The sequence below is a fragment of the Amphiura filiformis genome, chromosome 9, assembly GCF_039555335.1.
Source record: "Amphiura filiformis chromosome 9, Afil_fr2py, whole genome shotgun sequence".
In the NCBI taxonomy this organism is placed as follows: Eukaryota; Metazoa; Echinodermata; class Ophiuroidea; order Amphilepidida; family Amphiuridae; genus Amphiura; species Amphiura filiformis.
Genome location: NC_092636.1, coordinates 62,086,140 through 62,103,895, shown reverse-complemented (window position 1 = coordinate 62,103,895; position 17,756 = coordinate 62,086,140). Strand labels below are relative to the sequence as shown.

Here is a 17,756-nt window from a genome sequence, read left to right as displayed (position 1 = left end):
CCACGCTAATTTAAACATATTTCAGAAGTACAACATGTTGGTTATATTATCCAAAAGATTTGATCCAATGTTGGCCTGAATATAGCAGAAAATGTGATTTGAAAATGCTCTTTTTTCGCTACTTTCAAAATTATGAAAAATCCTGTTTTTGCCCAAATTCCACGATGATATTACGTAATTATATCAAAAGAAATAATTTTTTCTGAATAGGTCATCTTATAAAGCATAGTTCAATTCCAATATGTTCAACTTTCTGTCAGACCCAGGTTATTTTAAAGGACATTTTCATGATGTCAAATGTTGTTCATTTTTAAGCTGTATCAATTCTGAGGCAGGTCAAAAGAGGGCCAATTTTAGGGGGGTCATGGAATTTCCCCCAGGGTGGTCACCTGATTTTTTACTATCATAGTTGTGAACCATCTGACCTAGCTAGACTACATACCAAATATCATTGGATTTGGCTGACCTCCATCTTTCAGCTTTGTGTACAGGCCGCATGGTGCTTAGAAAATACTCCACTTAAGCCTATAATGGGTCAAAAATTAACTGCAAAATAAAAAACCTCGCAAACATTTCCCATTATACAGTAACATCTTCACAATGAAACAACTTGAAATGATCGAATAGTACGGTACAAATGTGATGTGATCAAACTAAATGAGTTGTTTGATGCTAATATGAAATGAAAACTGGATTTTGATTTTGCCCGATAAATGACACCTTTTGCTTGATTACATCACATATATGCCAGCTAGCTATTCCATCTACTCACCTGATTTTCCAAATCTTGTTCACCCTTATCTCTCTCCTCCTCTGCTGTTTTGTTCAAATGCTCCAAGAAATCCTCAATGAGATCCAATGAAAGCAGACTCTGACTAAACACCAAGCTGTAAGGTCAAAAGGTCAGAGGTCATAAGTCAAACTCTTTCTTCTTCTTTCTATATGTACTTTATCTCAATGTATAGGGTATTATCACACAGGCTCATGTGGAGTTTACTGGGGACAATTCTGGAACCTAGCACTGATTGCAGATACCAAACCCGGGATGGCTCCCTTCTCTTTTTGAATAGTTGACACCTAATGTGCATAGGGTTGACTCTTCTGTACAGCTTTATGTGACTTCTGAAACATGAGACGCTGCACATACACTTTGCAGAGCTGCAAATCTTCCAAAACGATTTTCAGTATTTTCCATACATTTCACACTTTCATATACTAGAGTTTTAACTGTATTCTTCAAATTTCACCAGTGTTTGTTATATTAGTACCAAGTAATGGCAAATAGTTGACAGCTCTGTCTTCGGTGTAGTTTGATAGGATGCATTTTCACACTAAGTAGATCTTGACCATTTTAAACCAATCTTCAATGTTGAGAGAATCTTAATCAATGGAATGTGGTTTAATAACCATAACAGATCAAATGTAGTTTCATTGACATTACTTTGACCCTACCCTCCAAATGCAAGTACTGTATAAGCCGATATTGTTGCGCTGGTGAGCTTCGCTAAAATATTTCGGGGTACATGTCATGATTTCGTAATTGTTGGTTTATTAGTAGTAAAGCTTCATTATTAAGCACATTCGCAGAATGGACCTTGGTCCAACTGCAATATGCACAAAAATAAACTACCGCAAAATTAGGGCTAATACAATAGCTTCATATTACACCTAGGTATAGTAATCCCACTTACATCTTTTCTCCAATAGTTTCACAGTATTTGAGGATCTCAAACAATAGCGTGAGTTTACCGCTCAGATTGAAGTCATAAGCATCTTCCTCTGGATTGAAGTGCTCTTCATACCATTCTTGCTTCTTTAAGGTGGGTGTAGGTGTACGTAATACGACCACCAGCAACATTGTCTGAAAGGAGTAATTACAAGACTTGAATATCACTACCATGATTCCTTTAATTGCTTTTACATTACTTTTAATTCAGACAGACAAATAGGATTACTTAGTTAAAATCACCCTCCTACCATGCAGCATTTGGCCAAGCTTGTGTACTAACTTTATGTATAATAAACACTGTTACTCTTAAATTTGCAAGGTTTGCATTCTTGCTCTTTCCTCCCACAATTTCTTACATAGTCGCACAGCTTGCATATTACCAGTGCGGGAAATGAACTCACAAATGGTTTGTCATACAGTGATACATATCCTTCATGTAAATATTTCATGTAAGCTAATCCTAACCATAACCCTAATCTTGTGTATAATTACATGAAGGAATAATCTATAAGTTGCTGACTGTCTTTTTAGTTCACTGTACTGGATGCATTCCAAGTGACTTTGTCTACTGACAACTAGGTCTGAAAAACATCGAATCCAGCAAACTCATTTCAGAGAAATTTCAGGATTTGAAATGAAATTTTGCTTCCCATGTGAGAAATGTGTACATAAAAATTGATAGGAAATGTTGCTACTTTGGAGTGAAAATAACATTTTCAAAGGATGTCTCCGCAATCACAATTATGTTTATATGTTAGAAAATTAATTATCAAGAACCAATTACATGGTTTTATTTAAAACCAACTCATATTGACCATAAAAACGAATAAACACAGCCAGCTCTCAACACGCAATATTCAAAAATCCTGCGCCAAAATGGTCTAGTGCAATGACGTCATGGTTACTTGTGCTCAATTGTTGTCAGCCTTCACTGTATTACTAGGACGTCATTGCACTCGACAATTTCGGCGCCTGGGAATTTTAAATATTGCATGTTGAGAGATGGCTGTATTAATTTGTTTTATGGTCAATATGAGTTGGTTTAAAATAAAACCATGTGACTCGTGCTTGATAATGAATTTTCTAACATAATTCATAATGTTGTTGAGACATCCATTACGTTCTGATGATAAGTACTATACATACCTCCTTCAGGGTCTAGTGTTCTACTCCTAGTTTTCCATGAGGTAATAACCTCAAGACTACTATCAGATTTGATGCCATCTTTATTGTTATCTTCTCCATCCTCTTCATCCGAGGATCCTTTGTCACCATTCTGAGCTGGAGCTGGAGCAGCAGCTGCAGTTCTCCTAATACAAGAGAAATCAACAATGATACAATGTCAAGTATTTGTCTGTCTGTTTTTCTTTGTCTTTCTCTTCCCCTCTCTCTCATTCTCTTTCAAACACACAGATATAAAATAAAAATCAACCCTGACAACAATAATTAACAACAATTATAGGTTAATGAACGCGTATTACTTGTTGGGAGAGAAATTAGACAAAATAATGCATGTACGCTGATGTTGATGCACGAGCAACAAGTAATACACGTTCATTAACCTATTTCATACACGAGAAGAAAAATAATACATGAAAATTGTCACTTAAATGTTGGAAAATACAAGCAAATATAAATGCATCAACCCGCTATGTTTGTTTCATAGCACTGCGTGTTGTACGCGCCCGTGCATTAGACACAATCAATGCATGGTTTACCCTTTTCTAATGCTTGCTCTGATTGGTTCGCGCTATCTAAGAATGTATGAAACAAACATAGCGGTGTCCATACCAGTTCTGTAGCACACTGAAATGCATATCTATTACATGAAGTATCATTAACTTATTTTTCCGTCTGATTAATAAAAGATTTCCATGTTAGTGACAGGACATTTATGTAGCAGAAACACGCTCATCTGTCAGGAAGCAGTAATTTTCTTCTTATTAAATTAATGTTTAGCAAAAGTATCCATTTTGACAGTAGTGTAAATGTGTGCTTCTTATACTAACCTTGATGATCTAGTTGCTCTTGTGCTGTTTCTTGGTGCGGTTTTGACAGGAGCGACTTCTTCCACGCCACTGTTACTAGACTGGTCATCAATGAAATCATCTATGCTTCCTGCATCACTGTCTTCTTCTGATGTCACAAAAGTATCCATGTCATTAAATGCCTGAAACAAAACAATGTCATATTGTAGTATTTTCTCTTTTTGCTTCAGTTATTACATTGTCACACTTTCATAAATTGGGTGGTTCGGGAAAAGTTTTTGATATGGCGAACATAGCTCGCAAATAGTAGACATGAGATGCTGAGGATGATGATTTGAACAGCAGCAGATACAAAATCGTTTTTCTGAACATAAGTAAATAAGTAATTTTTTGAGGGGAAACACATTGTGTGCAGAGAGTCATACCTGTACATGTATCTCGCAGCCAGTTTCGAAAAAGAGTAGGGTGTTAACCCCTGACTGATCCCAACCTGTCCCGGTGTTCAAATGGACCCCAATGGAAATAAGCTTCAATAGAGGCTTTCCAGGGTTGTCAAAACTCGAACAAATCAAACAAACATTTTTTGGACCCGATGGTTGTGGATTACTGTGGAGACCTGTGGTATAATACTCACTTTGTTTTCTTCTCTGATGGTGTTCAGCTTCAGCACCTGCGGATGTGTCCAGATTCTCATCAGACTTTGGTAGTCAGCGAACACACTAGTACTACGCTGCTGGACCATGGGACCATTCTCGTCTTTTTTCATTCCTGAATACTGGCCTAGATACAGCTCATAGAGTTTGACCTGCTTCGGGGAGAGTCGGACGGAAAGGACATATTCGTGTTTTGGAGGGAGAAATTTGGTGATGACACTATAGTCTTTTCTCTGTGGAATTAACAAAAATACTATGTAAGTAATCAATTTTTAACATGTTTTCTTTTGCAAGATGGTAAGGTAAATTAAATTCTACAAACCTTTTCTGGCAATGTTTTTGTGTGATTTTTTCACCTGAATTAATTTTTTATTGAGTTAACAAATTTGTGCATTTTAAATTGTGCAAATTTAAACCTCTCAAGAAATTCACAAAAAAACATATTGAATTGCTTGAAAAATTTAGCTGCTTCAAAGACCTGGAAAAAAAAAAGTTGCCCTTTTCTGGCTGATCCAAAAATCTGAAAAAAAATAGTCACATTGGGTTTTTTTCCTTTCATATTTGAATTTCTATATATTTGGTATAAAATTTGATATATTCAAATAACAAGCCGACAAACCTTATATTACCTTATATTATAAACCATTGTTTCTCATTTCATTTTGTGGCAAACTTGCATTTTTTAATATTATATGTGGCAATATATTTTCAACAACAAATAAATGAAAGAAAGAAACAAAATTAATTGAACGACCCCGACTTTGGAGCATCAAGGGCAATACAAACATATGTTTTTGCCTAATAGTTACCTGTACACATCCAGCTAACAAGTCATGAAGGATGTGAGCCCTGTGTTTCATGATCCTGACATCTCTAGAGGTGGAATCTGAACACTGTCCATTCGTTATAGGGTTGACAAACCTGTTCTTGTATTCCTTCGCTGAACCTAGCAGGTTGGGTTTCACAAAGTCAACCATGCAATGATCTGAAATCAAGTCAACACACAATATTATGGGATTGGTTTGTTTGTTTGTTACTGATAATAAAATGCTGAAAAAATAAATTAACCTTTCACTACAATACACAGAACTTGGAACAAAATTTTCATTGGAAACTGCAAACGCACAACCAAAATACACACAACAATTCACCATCAAAGTAATTACGTAATTCTCTTGGTTACCGGATCACGCTATTTTGGTATGTCTTCAAGTGCCATATACTTTGTGTGGTGATTGTTTTGATCGTGGTTCAAGAGCGTGATCCTGTTGACATAGTAACATTACATAACTTCGCTGGCGTATATGCTATTTGAATTCACAGCCATTTGTTGGATGGGTAACATAAGGCTTTCTTGTGCAACAACAGTATCATATACAGTTGTGTAAGTTCATACGTGCAGGTAGAAGTATTTGGGAAAATAACCTGGTGAGTGCAGTTGAAAGTTTTAATTTTTTACTTCTTAACAGTATCATATTGTATCTGAATATTGACCGTAAAAACACTACACTATATCAGCACTTTAATCAATTCTGTGAAACTCTGGGATTAATCAATTGAATTACCCACAAAATCTGAGTTTTGGACAAGTTTGTTAGAAGTAACATTTGCGGACTTGAAATTTTTGTGATTTGGATTTAACTCCAGAGAATGGTCTACTTACATTCACCGAGGTTATTTTGGAGTGGTGTTCCAGTCAAGCATACCCTCCTCCTTGTCCTCACCGCATTCAGTGCTTTAGCTATGGCAGTTTGACCATTCTTTAACATATGGCCTTCATCGCACACAACTACGCCTGGACCTGAAACAAATAATACAACATAACATTCGGTAGATCCGGGACAAAACTCTGCTTGAACACAAATTCCCTTTGCACTTGCTGCATGTCCTGTATCACATGAAAAGAACTGAATCATACCAGGGGACATACAATGCAGTTTTATTACTGAAAATAAGACCCCATTTCTCTATACTGTAAAAGTGGGTTGTCACGCTCCATTCATTTTCATGCTTTTCGCATTCCAAGCATCTATCATGAAAATAACACGTTAAAATATTCTTTTTGTGTATAGGTTCAAAATCTCAGCAGGACCAAAACAACAAATCATAACCGTTCTCCGCATGGCTCATCTGGAAAGTTAGAATTGCTAAGTTAAAACAAGGAAATATTTCAAAGTTGGAAAAGCACAAAAAAATGAATTGCATGAAAATGTCCACTTTTACAGCACACAGTATCCATGTCAAATCGGCAAACATATGCGAAGTAATTCTGAGAATGGGCGTAGACGTTTAACTTATCAATGACTTATTCTTTTTTATTTTTGCAGTTAACTAGTGATAACATCTGTAGGTACCAACTGTGTACATCACAAATCACTTGCAATGGAAACCACCTGCTTTTCCAAAGAGTCTTTAGTCCAAAAAGTGTTTAAGCTATTAGATCATTTTAGGTTATGATTAGGGTTAAGGCTAGGGTTAGGATTAATGTGAGGATAGAGTTTGGGTAAGTGTCAGGATTAGAGTTGTGGGGTTATAGAATCGCATTAGGTTTAGGGTACTAATTAAGGTTTACAACAACCCTTATTGGATTTTCGGATTAACAACCCCGTCACCCTTGCAATAGTTTGATATTTTATCACACCCATTTTTTTCATACATTTTCTTTGTTATCTTTAAATGGAGTTTTCTACAACCTGTATTTTAAATGTGATGGATCACATGTCAAACACTACATCACACCACCACTCAACCTGTCCCTTGTGACTCAATATAGGAAAACTTTACTAGTTTCTTTACCAGTGGTGTGATTTACCACTCACCTGGATGGACAAGCGTCTCATGGAAGATCCTCTTTAATCTCTTCTTCTTCAGCTTAGGATTCTGCGCTAAGATACGATACATAGAGTAGCCTATGACTAATACACCGCCCTCTTCATGCCATTGTTCCAGCATATCAGCTCTTGCTTCGTTGTTCCTAACTGATGTAATTTCATACACCTATAGAATAGAAACACAGCAGACACTTTGAGCCCAAATGCACTCATTCCTGACGGCACGATTCAACACCACTATTTCAAAATTTTACTTCAAGTTGTGATGTTTTTGAGGTTTTTATATTAATGTGCAAACATATTGAGGTTAAAGAACTAAAGGTTAAAGTCGTGTCTTGACTGCATGTTTTAAGATCTGTGTGAAGGTTACTTCTTTTTAGTCTTCAGAGCTTTTATACCATGAAATAGATTTGTATTCCATACCAATATTGGTGCTGTCAATCCTTTCTTCACCAGTATAGTGCTTTTGACCAAGTGCAGTCAGCTCTTTCGCACATGTACAAAATGATGCTATAATCTTTAAACATGCATATGGTTGCAATTAGATTTATTTTTAATGGCTCATTTTAAAATTATAAAAAGATTTGTATTGCTGTACTTACATCAATGCTGTCATCATGTGATAGCCATTTGTTGAATTCCTCTACCCAATTAAGCACTGTGTTGAGTGGTGCAACTACTAGTGCTCTCTTGATGTTAAGCTCCTCATAACTCATTATTGTGTGAAGATATGTGATGATCTGTGAATTGCAATCAAATTTACACATTTAATATCACAGGTGACACAATTTTAAAAACAAGTAGATTATAATATATCATCTACCATGATGTTGCAAAGTCAAAGCTAACAATGTGTATGACACAAAGTTTCATTCATAAATTTCCACTGGCAACAGCAGATCGCCTCAGCAGCTAATCAGAGACAAGTTTATTTCAACGCAGTAAATACGTGATGTACGCTTAAATTACGCTCTCGTCAAAGGTTTCCTGCAAAATATTTTAGTAAGTTACGCCGTGTATAAAATGTGTCCCTGGCAGAAAAATTAATATATTTGCAAAATGACCTCAAGTGACCTCTAGATGACCTTATTAACACCACACGCCAAGGTACCCAAGGGTCATTGTGTCCAAGTCCCATTGAAATTCATTAAAGCCCAGGGTTAACAAGTTTAGCACACACACACGTCGAGTACCCCTCCCACACTTACAGCAAACGGAACCAATTTCATAATCCCCATTCATTTCTCAGTGGTGACAATAAAATTAATCCTTATAATTTTGTTGTCACTTTGTGCTCACCTGTAATGTCTTGCCAAGACCCATACAATGAGCCAAGATAGCACCACCCCCCTGGTTCATCTTTCTTCGCCATACTTTCAAAAGTGGAATCCCACAAGAACTGTACACCTTCTACCTGATGTGGCTTAAGGTACTTCACTATCTCCTCATCAACCTCTACCAGTTTATCTTTTTTGTTTTTACCATATTCCAGCACCAGTTCTTTTAGCTTGATGGCCTTTTCTGGCTCATAATCATCACCAAACAGCTGCAATGAAAAACAACATCATTGTGATTTGTAACATAACACACAACGCATTTGAATCAATGTACTAGCCCTTCAAATTATGCCTGCTTTTATCATGTTCTAATACTAAGGTGTCTTTTAAAAAACAAATATGAGCCACTTTGAAATTTGACCCATGTTCAAGCTTTGATGATCTTTTCCTGCCAATAACCTACTCTTGTTCAATTGTTACTGCACAGTTTTGCATATCCTATGATGTGAACATCTCTGGCAGTTCTCTGCCCCCAAAAGGATAATTGCCACCTTACATACAGACAGCTAAAGAATTGTACCAGTTAATTTCACCCCTGTATATCCTAAACAAAGACATATGTCAAAATTAAGCAGCCAAATATACCTGTACTCTTAAGGGATCTAAAATGAGCGTTTATTGCGTTTCGACAGTATTTGTTGTGGGACATGAGAGCACCTCAGACCTATCGAATTGCATTCTGAATACGAAGCATGTCTTTCTGATATCAAATAATTTTCATTTTTGAAAATCACAATATAATACAAATTTTATGACAAATTATAAAAATTTGATATTTTTCAAATTTTTGATATATAACAGTACTGAAGTAAATTATATAAATCTAATGATATATTCTTAAAGTGTATGTAGCAGGGAGGAAAAGCCGGACGGTCAATTGAAAATTTTGACCTTTCATATTGAAGATATGGATTTTTTCCCAAAAAGACCTAATTTTTTTTGGTGTTTTGGGAAAAAAAATCCATATCTTCAATACTGAAAGGTCACAATTTTCAATTGATCGTCGGCTTTTCATCCCACCTACATACACTTTAAGTATAAATCATCAGATTTGTAAAGTTTACTTCAAGTACTGTTAAATATCAAAAATATCAATTTTTAATGAGTTGCCATAAAATGTGTATTAAATTGCAATTTTCAAAAAATCAAAATTATTTGATATCAGAATGACATTCTTCGTATTCAGAATGCAATTCGATATGTCTGATGTGCTCTAATGTCCCACAATAAATACTGTCCAAACGCTCATACCCCAGCCCTTAAGGGATCCAAAATGAGCGTTTATTGCGTTTCGACAGTATTTTTTGTGGAACATGAGAGCACCTCAGACCTATCGAATTGCATTCTGAATACGAAGCATGTCTTTCTGATATCAAATAATTTTCATTTTTTGAAAATCACAATATAATACAAATTTTATGACAAATCATAAAATTTGATATTTTTCACATTTTTGATATATAACAGTCCTCGGTAAATTATATAAATCTAATGATATATTCTTAAAGTGTATGTAGCAGGGAGGAAAAGCCGACGGTCAATTGAAAATTTTGACCTTTCATATTGAAGATATGGATTTTTCCCAAAAGACCTTATTTTTGTTTGGTGTTTTGGGAAAAAAAATCCATATCTTCAATACGAAAGGTCAAAATTTTGAATTGATCGTCGGCTTTTTATCCCACCTACATACACTTTAAGTATAAATCATCAGATTTATAAAGTTTACTTCAAGTACTGTTAAATATCAAAAATATCAATTTTAATGATTTGCCATAAAATGTGTATTAAATTGCGAATTTCAAAAATCAAAATTATTTGATATCAGAAGGACATTCTTCGATTCAGAATGCAATTCGATATGTCTGATGTGCTCTAATGTCCCAAAATAAATACTGTCCAAACGTTCATACCCCACCCCTTAGCTCCCGAGTTAATACCTCATATGTTGAAATCGGTTGAGAATTATAAGACGCTGAGATTAATGGCATTGTGTATTAAAAACAAGTACATTCAATGCACAATGTAAATTGCATTACTGAAAATTTATCTGGTGTTGTATCAGTTTAGGTGCAGCGCCTTGATTTTCCAATATTTTTCACAAGTGGATCAACTTACTGCATGCGACGACCTGGTATGACCTGCATTAATTTTGTGGAATGGCAGACAAAGTGGTTTAAATCAATGCACTGCGAATGAAGTATATTAGGTCCTTACCTCTTTCCTCCTTTTTTTGATTCTATCCCTCCTCTCCTTTTCTGCCACCTCTGCTTCAAGTGTTGTTTTCAGCAGTTTGCTCTTCTTCAGCACCCTACGGATTTCTTTACGATGCTTACCTGGAGTATCTTGGTCATCACCAGACTGCAAATAGTTATAACATAACAAGCATTGTAATTGTCAAAATCTCAGATATAGTCGCAACAATGAAGTCACACTAATTAGTAATAACTGCCGGGAAGGGTTTTTGTCCATTTTACGCAGAAATAACAGGATAAAGTAAAAGAAACCCCACTGTTTAACATGGAGTTTTATGGGATTTAATGTGTGCATTTTGACTTTATTTTGAAATTGCTCTGTTAACCTACTAACACAACAAATTTGGCCAATTTCATTTAGGTGTAAGGCAGGACTTGTTTAAACATTACAAATCTGCCAAAGAATCAGGTTTTAATTTTTTTGATTAATTTCAAATTTTAAGATTGTACATTATGGCTTTAATCAAGGATTCTCGAGTACTAATATACTATAGTATAAGCCACTCGTTTGCGCAAATGAAGTCAGTCATTCAGCCTATGCGCCTTCATGCATGTGATGGCATAGCTGTGTAGGAGTGTATCACCTGTGGAAGAGATGATGCATGTTTACGTCATCGTTTAAAAAAAATTAAATGGCGAAAAACAGCGATTATTTGGTCGAATCTTTCCATTACTATCATATCGTGAAAAACCAAATAGCTGAGGAGTTAGCTCAATATGCTAGGAAAATATTCTCTTCGATGACCCCATGACGAGACTGGCTAAATAAGCTGCATTTTTGCTGGAAAGGGTCCGAAAAATTTAGGGTACCAAACTACCCAAAACTGTCAATCAACATACCGATGGTACCAAACTCCCTAGTAACCGTCACCCAATCTGCCGATGTGTCAGTCAAACTGCCGTGAAGTGACTTCAATTTTTATACAGGGATTGAATACGAGTGTCACGGCCCTGCTTTAATTAAATTATCTTGAATATGGTATTAAAAGATGATGCCCATTTTGAAAAGAAATGTTGTCTGCTTAGTGTCAGAAGTGAGTAAGTGAAATAGCTGCCATGTGTTCTGTTAGACGAGTACAATATACTTTGTGTGTAAATGTTCACATGGCAGCTTTTGCATGTACTACTTCTGTGAGTAGTTAGCGCCAGAAGTGGATAGGTGAAATAGTTGATATGTGTAAATGAGTACAATATACTGTGAAAATTGCCAAATGTTCACAGGGCAGCCATTTGCACTTACCCACTTCTATGACTGCTTTTTGCCAGAAGTGGGTAAAGAGAATTAGCTGCCACGTGTTAGATGGGTATAATATACAGTGTGTAAATTACCAAATGTTCACAGGGCAGCTATTTGCACTTGCCCAGTTCTAAACCTAAGCAGTCGCAACTTATTATGACATGAATAATATGAAATGAACTCTTCAGTTCAGTACTACTTACACCAGATCCAGAGGCTTCTTGAACAGAGTCACCAGACTTCTTTGCATCCTCATCTGATCCCGAACCCGATCCCGTTCCGGAATTAGCAGCCTCCTTGATTCTCCGCCTCTTTCTTTTCTTCTTATAACTCCTATCAGCTTCCTCCTCTGTGGATTCATCTTTCTTTCCCTTGCGCTTACGTCCTTTCTTCTTTGGTTGCACATCGGAGGAGTCCGAGCTGCTTTCTGCAGATGTCATAAGATCATCACTATCAACCACCTTCTTTTTCTTCTTTTTTGCTGGTTTCCTCTTCTTTTTCTTCTTGCCATCCTCTTCATCATCTTCTGATTCAGATATCCCAACTTGAAGCAGATGATGTTTTTTCTTTTTCTTGGATTTCTTTTTACCTTTCTTACCTTTGGGTTCCTCATCCTCTTCCTCCTCATCATCACCATCTTTTTTATCTTCATCACTATCTTCCGATCCCGATTTCTTTTTCCTCTTCCTGTCATTCTTTTTTTTAGGCTGACCTTTCTTCTTTTTCGCATCTTCATCATCACTATCTTTTTTATCTTCATCACCATCTTCTGATCCCGACTTGTTTTTCCTCTTCTTACTCTTCTTTTTGTTTCGCTTATCTCTCTTCTTTTTCGCATCTTCAAGATCAGAGTCTGAAGTTTCAGATTCCTTGTTTCCTTCCTCCTCTTCCTCAGCCTCTTCCATCAGTAACCTTTCAGCAATCTTATCCTCTGCATCGCTCCCAAGATCCTGTTTGTTCTCCAAGGTACCTTTCTTTGCATCTTGCATCGCCTTCTTAATTTTTTTCCTATCTTCCTCCGCACTTGATGCTCCCGAATCGCTCTCGTCCTGCTCGTTCTCCTCTTCATCAGATTCTGAACTTAATGAAATGTCTCCATCTTTTGATTTCTTTGATTTTTGTTTAGTTCTCTTTTTCTTTTTCTTATCACTAGAATCATCGTCATCATCAGAGGAATTTTCCTCTTCATTACTAGAGTCTTTTCCAGGACCTTTTTTCTTTTTTTTCTTTTTTGGGAATTGTATTTCTGGATCAGAGTCAGTTCCATGTGATTTGCTCTTTGATTTCTTCTTCTTTTTACGACGCGAATTATCATCAGAATCATCATCATCTGATGATGATTCCTCCTTGCCCTTCTTTGCTGACAGTTTTCCACCAGCTTTTCCTTTCTTTGAGGCTCTTCTCCGTTTTCGCTCTTTCACTCCTGAATCTTCCTCCCAATCTGAATCTTCCACTGATGACTCCGCTACACTGCTTTCATCACTCTCATCAGAGCTCGACACAGCTTTCTCTTTTTGTTGAGCTTTGAATAGACTTCTCCTTCCCTTTCTGCCAGACTTGTTCCCTTTTACAGAACCACTAGATGTTCCTGGTACATCGTCCTCACTTGGTGAAGACGAGGCTGCCTTGTCACCCTTGCCACGCTTCTCCTTGGCTGTTTTCTTGACCTGTTTAGAAGACTTTTTCTTGTCATCATCAGCAGATTCAGAACTACCATCATCCGATTCTTCATCATCATCATTCTTTGATTTGGCTTTTTCTGCCTCCTTTCCCTTTTTAGCATGCTTGGTGGAATGTTTATTTTTTTCTTTCTCTGTGGAGGATTTCTCCTCATCATCGTCTTCATCGTCATCATGAATTTTATTTCTGATTTGGTTTTCAAGATGCTCACTTAGCTGTTTTAAACTTTTGAAAATTTCTAGAGTTTTCTTAAGTCCTTTGGGACTCTTGTTTTTTACAAAGTTCTCAAGTTTCGACTTAGTAGAAGATTTATCTTCCATAAGCTGCATCATTTTCATCAGTTCATCGCCTTCATCTTCTTTGTCTTTCTTATTTTTGCCAGTCTTAACTGGTTTTGGTTTAGATTTTTGGTCTTTGGCTTCTGCTTGCGATTTCAAGTGGAATATGACTTTATCACACTCCTCCTGTAGATCAGCCAGTGAAGCCGGATTGCACACATAACATAGCCATTGTTCCTCCTCGTCGGCCAAGATCTCGCTGATCTCAGCGCGACCAAGGTTAGTTTTGATGCAACTTCGGCAAAAGGCTTTTGGACAAGAGTCACAGCAGATGAGATTTCCTCCTTCTCCACACCATGTACATTGGTCTTCAGATCCTTCATCGTCTATGTCAAAGTTCCCACTGCTTAGATACTTGTGACATTGCTGGAAAAATATGAAAAGGAAAATATCACAAAGGGAATGCTAAATACTTGACACTCAAGTGATGATGCACACTTGTTAATGATGGGGCATAACTTGCATTATGGCCCATTTCACGGTTAGGCGCCACTTTTTGATTTTCAACATATCTGGCCTGGTGTGTAAAAAATAATGGGGTTACAGAATTTACTGTTGGTGATTTTTCATTGTCTCTGTATGGCCTACCTCCATTAGCTTAATCGGCCTTTCTAGTTTTATCTTTCAGGGCACAGGGGTCAGAAGTGGTCAAAAACCACATTTCACTAGCAACCTGGAAACAGACATTTATTTTCCAATGCTGCCACTTTTAACTATGTTGAGCCTACCAGCTGCTTTTGTTGTTTTTATGTAGTGAACAAGTTGCACTATACAGCCATACATGAACAAAGTATTAGTTGTCAGTTAAAACTAGCATGAGAACCATTTAAATTTCTGAATTCGGATGTGACATTTTCCGTTCACATCTATGTACCTTATTCAATGTGGAATAGATCGACTAATACTTTACATGAATGGCAAACTAGTGTGTTTTAGTAAAGTTCAGAGTCTTGTTACTATTTGTTGAACAAATTACACTTGTTGCTCTTAATATGTAGATACAGCGATATTTTGAATTTTTGCCAACAAATTCCGTTCACAATTTTGTCACATCCGATTAATTTTCCAAATAGTATAATTTATTAACAAAATGTGGCAGAATTTTTTCTTTTTGTTTTTTAAAAATCTCCTGCTATGAGCTATCTAATGACACCATTTAATGAAAACTCCTTCATCAACTTAGCTTGCAGATGTCATTTCAAAGTTTCCGTTCACATGTGTCACATCCATGGTACCTGTCACATCCAAAATAGTTTCTTCAAAGAACTAAGACAGGAATGGGACTAGGATGCCAGTTTGAAGTTATTTCTTTACAGGTTTGTGGGGGATCAAAAGGCACAACAAATCTTTAATTCAGTATGCCTTCTTTAATTGTGACAGGAGATTCAAAAAGCTTCAATTTCCGTTCACATGTCACATCCTCAAAATTAGTAGTTTTTTAGGCCAAAATACTTGAACAACATGATATTTGACTTTCTAAAATAGGTTTATTATTTTGTACATGTCATATATGATTATTTCAAAGCTTTGTCTTTGTCTTTAGAGGACAGTTTTGTGTACAATTTACAGAAGCGGATGTGACATTTTCAATTGTGAACGGAACATTTCAGTAAATTATAAACATTTTGCTTGTCAAAAATATAAAGGGTCAGGAAAAACGTTTTAGCATTGCTCAATTCAATAGAATCTCACAAAATATATGTATTAGAAGTGCCCAAAGCTTATATTTTTGACAAGCAAACTGTTTATCATAATGAAACATTCCGTTCACAATTGAAAATGTCACATCCACTTCTATAAATTGTAAACAATGTTTTAAAATGAACACTAACACAGGTTGATATGTTTCAATATATCCCATTTAATTCACTGAGTGTGTGAAAACTCTTTGAATCATTATTTTCTGAAACATACTCTGCTTTACAGTGTGTGGTTTCCGCTCACATTGACATCAGTCACATCCAAAATTGCACAAACATCAGAATCTTGAATTTGACCTGTGTTTTCAAACTGGCTGATATTATTTGTGAACATTACCCATATTATGACCTTCAAAGCTGTGCAATATCAGAGTCATTCATTGATTATTAAAATTGTTGAGTAAACCTTTTCATGTCAATTTCCTTTTTTACCACAAAAATTACATTAAAGTGGCCATAAATTTGTCATTACACAACAAAATTTGCCCAAATTTGGTCAGAAGGGAGCATACTTGTTTATTTCAAATATCTATGATATATGTATTGGACAGTCAAAGTATAAATATACACTACTCAATATTGATCAAATTTGTTAAAAATTACATAACATGAGATAATAAATCATAATTTTCTTCAAGAAGTAGCGAGATTTAAGCTGGGAAATGATATTTTTATGAAAATCTGGTCTTATTTGGAAAAGAAAACCCCTATTAAATTAAATTTAATCCATTTTGAAAATTTCGAGTTTTTTTCACTAAAAGTGGCGCCTAACCGTGAAATGGGCCTTATACAAAATGTACACTCATCAATACTGTATATTCAATCACAATACATAGGTTACAAACACCCATGTATGCACAAACATCGAACATACATGTAAACTCACACACCCCTACATGCTAAAGTGATCAAAGGTGAACACTGGATAAAACCCTTACACAACCGAGACAACTTGCACTAGCTGACCATGGACACACCTGGTCAAACTACTGCGAACTATGGCCCATTACTTTCATCGAGCTGTATATGGAGTTAGGCCTTTGAAATTTCAAGGGTCCGCACCAATTTTCAAGAGTCTGACCCGCACCCTTGCCTTTGAAATTTAAAAACCCAAGTTGAAAAGTTCATGGGAAACTAAAATGAAAGTGTACTCAGGGAGCTGGGCGTATTATGTCATGTATGTGAACCAGATTTTCCAGTGGAACAACAAAACTAGCTTTTTCTGGTCTTTGCTTGACACACGGACCCGTACCGTAAGGAAATTTGCGGGTCCGAGTCTACTTTCACAGGTATTTGACGCAAGGATGCGCCTTATTTCAAACGCTGTATGGGGTACATAGCATCAAATACATTGTACACTATCAGCAAGGATGGACCAATAATGCAGGAGTGTCCTCATTTTTATAGTTAAGAAGCAGGTGTGTCCTTGTTTTGCACCACACAAATGTATGCAAATCCACATGGCTCAGTTGCATGTGAACATGCTTTATTGTTTACACACAAACACCCCACTACAAACACATACAGCGCACACATTTCCAGGATCACCGTTGCAAGTGTGTGAACATGCTTCATTTGAGATTTTTTCATAGCAATTACTCACTCACATGTACACATCTCACACACTTGTATATCGGTCTGTGTGAAGAATCAGCACTTAATTAAAATACATCCCCTATAAGGTATTGCTGATAGCTGGGAATGAAACGGGCTCAAATCCACTGTGAATGCGGGTGCTGAATTTGATAGTTTTTGAGCCCTTTTCACTCCCAGCATGCATCACATTTGCCTATTGATCGCTATCAGCAATATACCTCATGAAAGACATGACCTTAATATCCCATACAAGGAGTGAATTTCAAAAGGGGTTACCCTAATGGGTGACTCCATTTAAAGACGGGAGAATTAAGATCAAATCTTCCATAACTGGAATACCACCCCAAGAGAAAGTATGGTTATAAATGCATTCAGGAAGAAAAGAATGTGAATCTTTCAACATATATACACCAAT

The 17,756-nt window shown here is 36.3% G+C and overlaps 1 protein-coding gene across 1 annotated transcript in view; it reads right to left on the bottom strand.

The window, feature by feature from the left end:
- LOC140161289 (uncharacterized) overlaps positions 1-17,756 on the bottom strand; it is a 54,006-nt gene that overhangs the window by 28,902 nt on the left and 7,348 nt on the right. Inside the window, 13 exon segments of the mRNA XM_072184763.1 lie at positions 773-887; positions 1,692-1,850; positions 2,878-3,039; positions 3,739-3,899; positions 4,352-4,603; positions 5,180-5,355; positions 6,034-6,171; positions 7,190-7,367; positions 7,804-7,941; positions 8,501-8,554; positions 8,556-8,747; positions 10,753-10,896; positions 12,231-14,411. Coding sequence (XP_072040864.1) covers positions 773-887; positions 1,692-1,850; positions 2,878-3,039; positions 3,739-3,899; positions 4,352-4,603; positions 5,180-5,355; positions 6,034-6,171; positions 7,190-7,367; positions 7,804-7,941; positions 8,501-8,554; positions 8,556-8,747; positions 10,753-10,896; positions 12,231-14,411 — 4,050 coding nt within the window.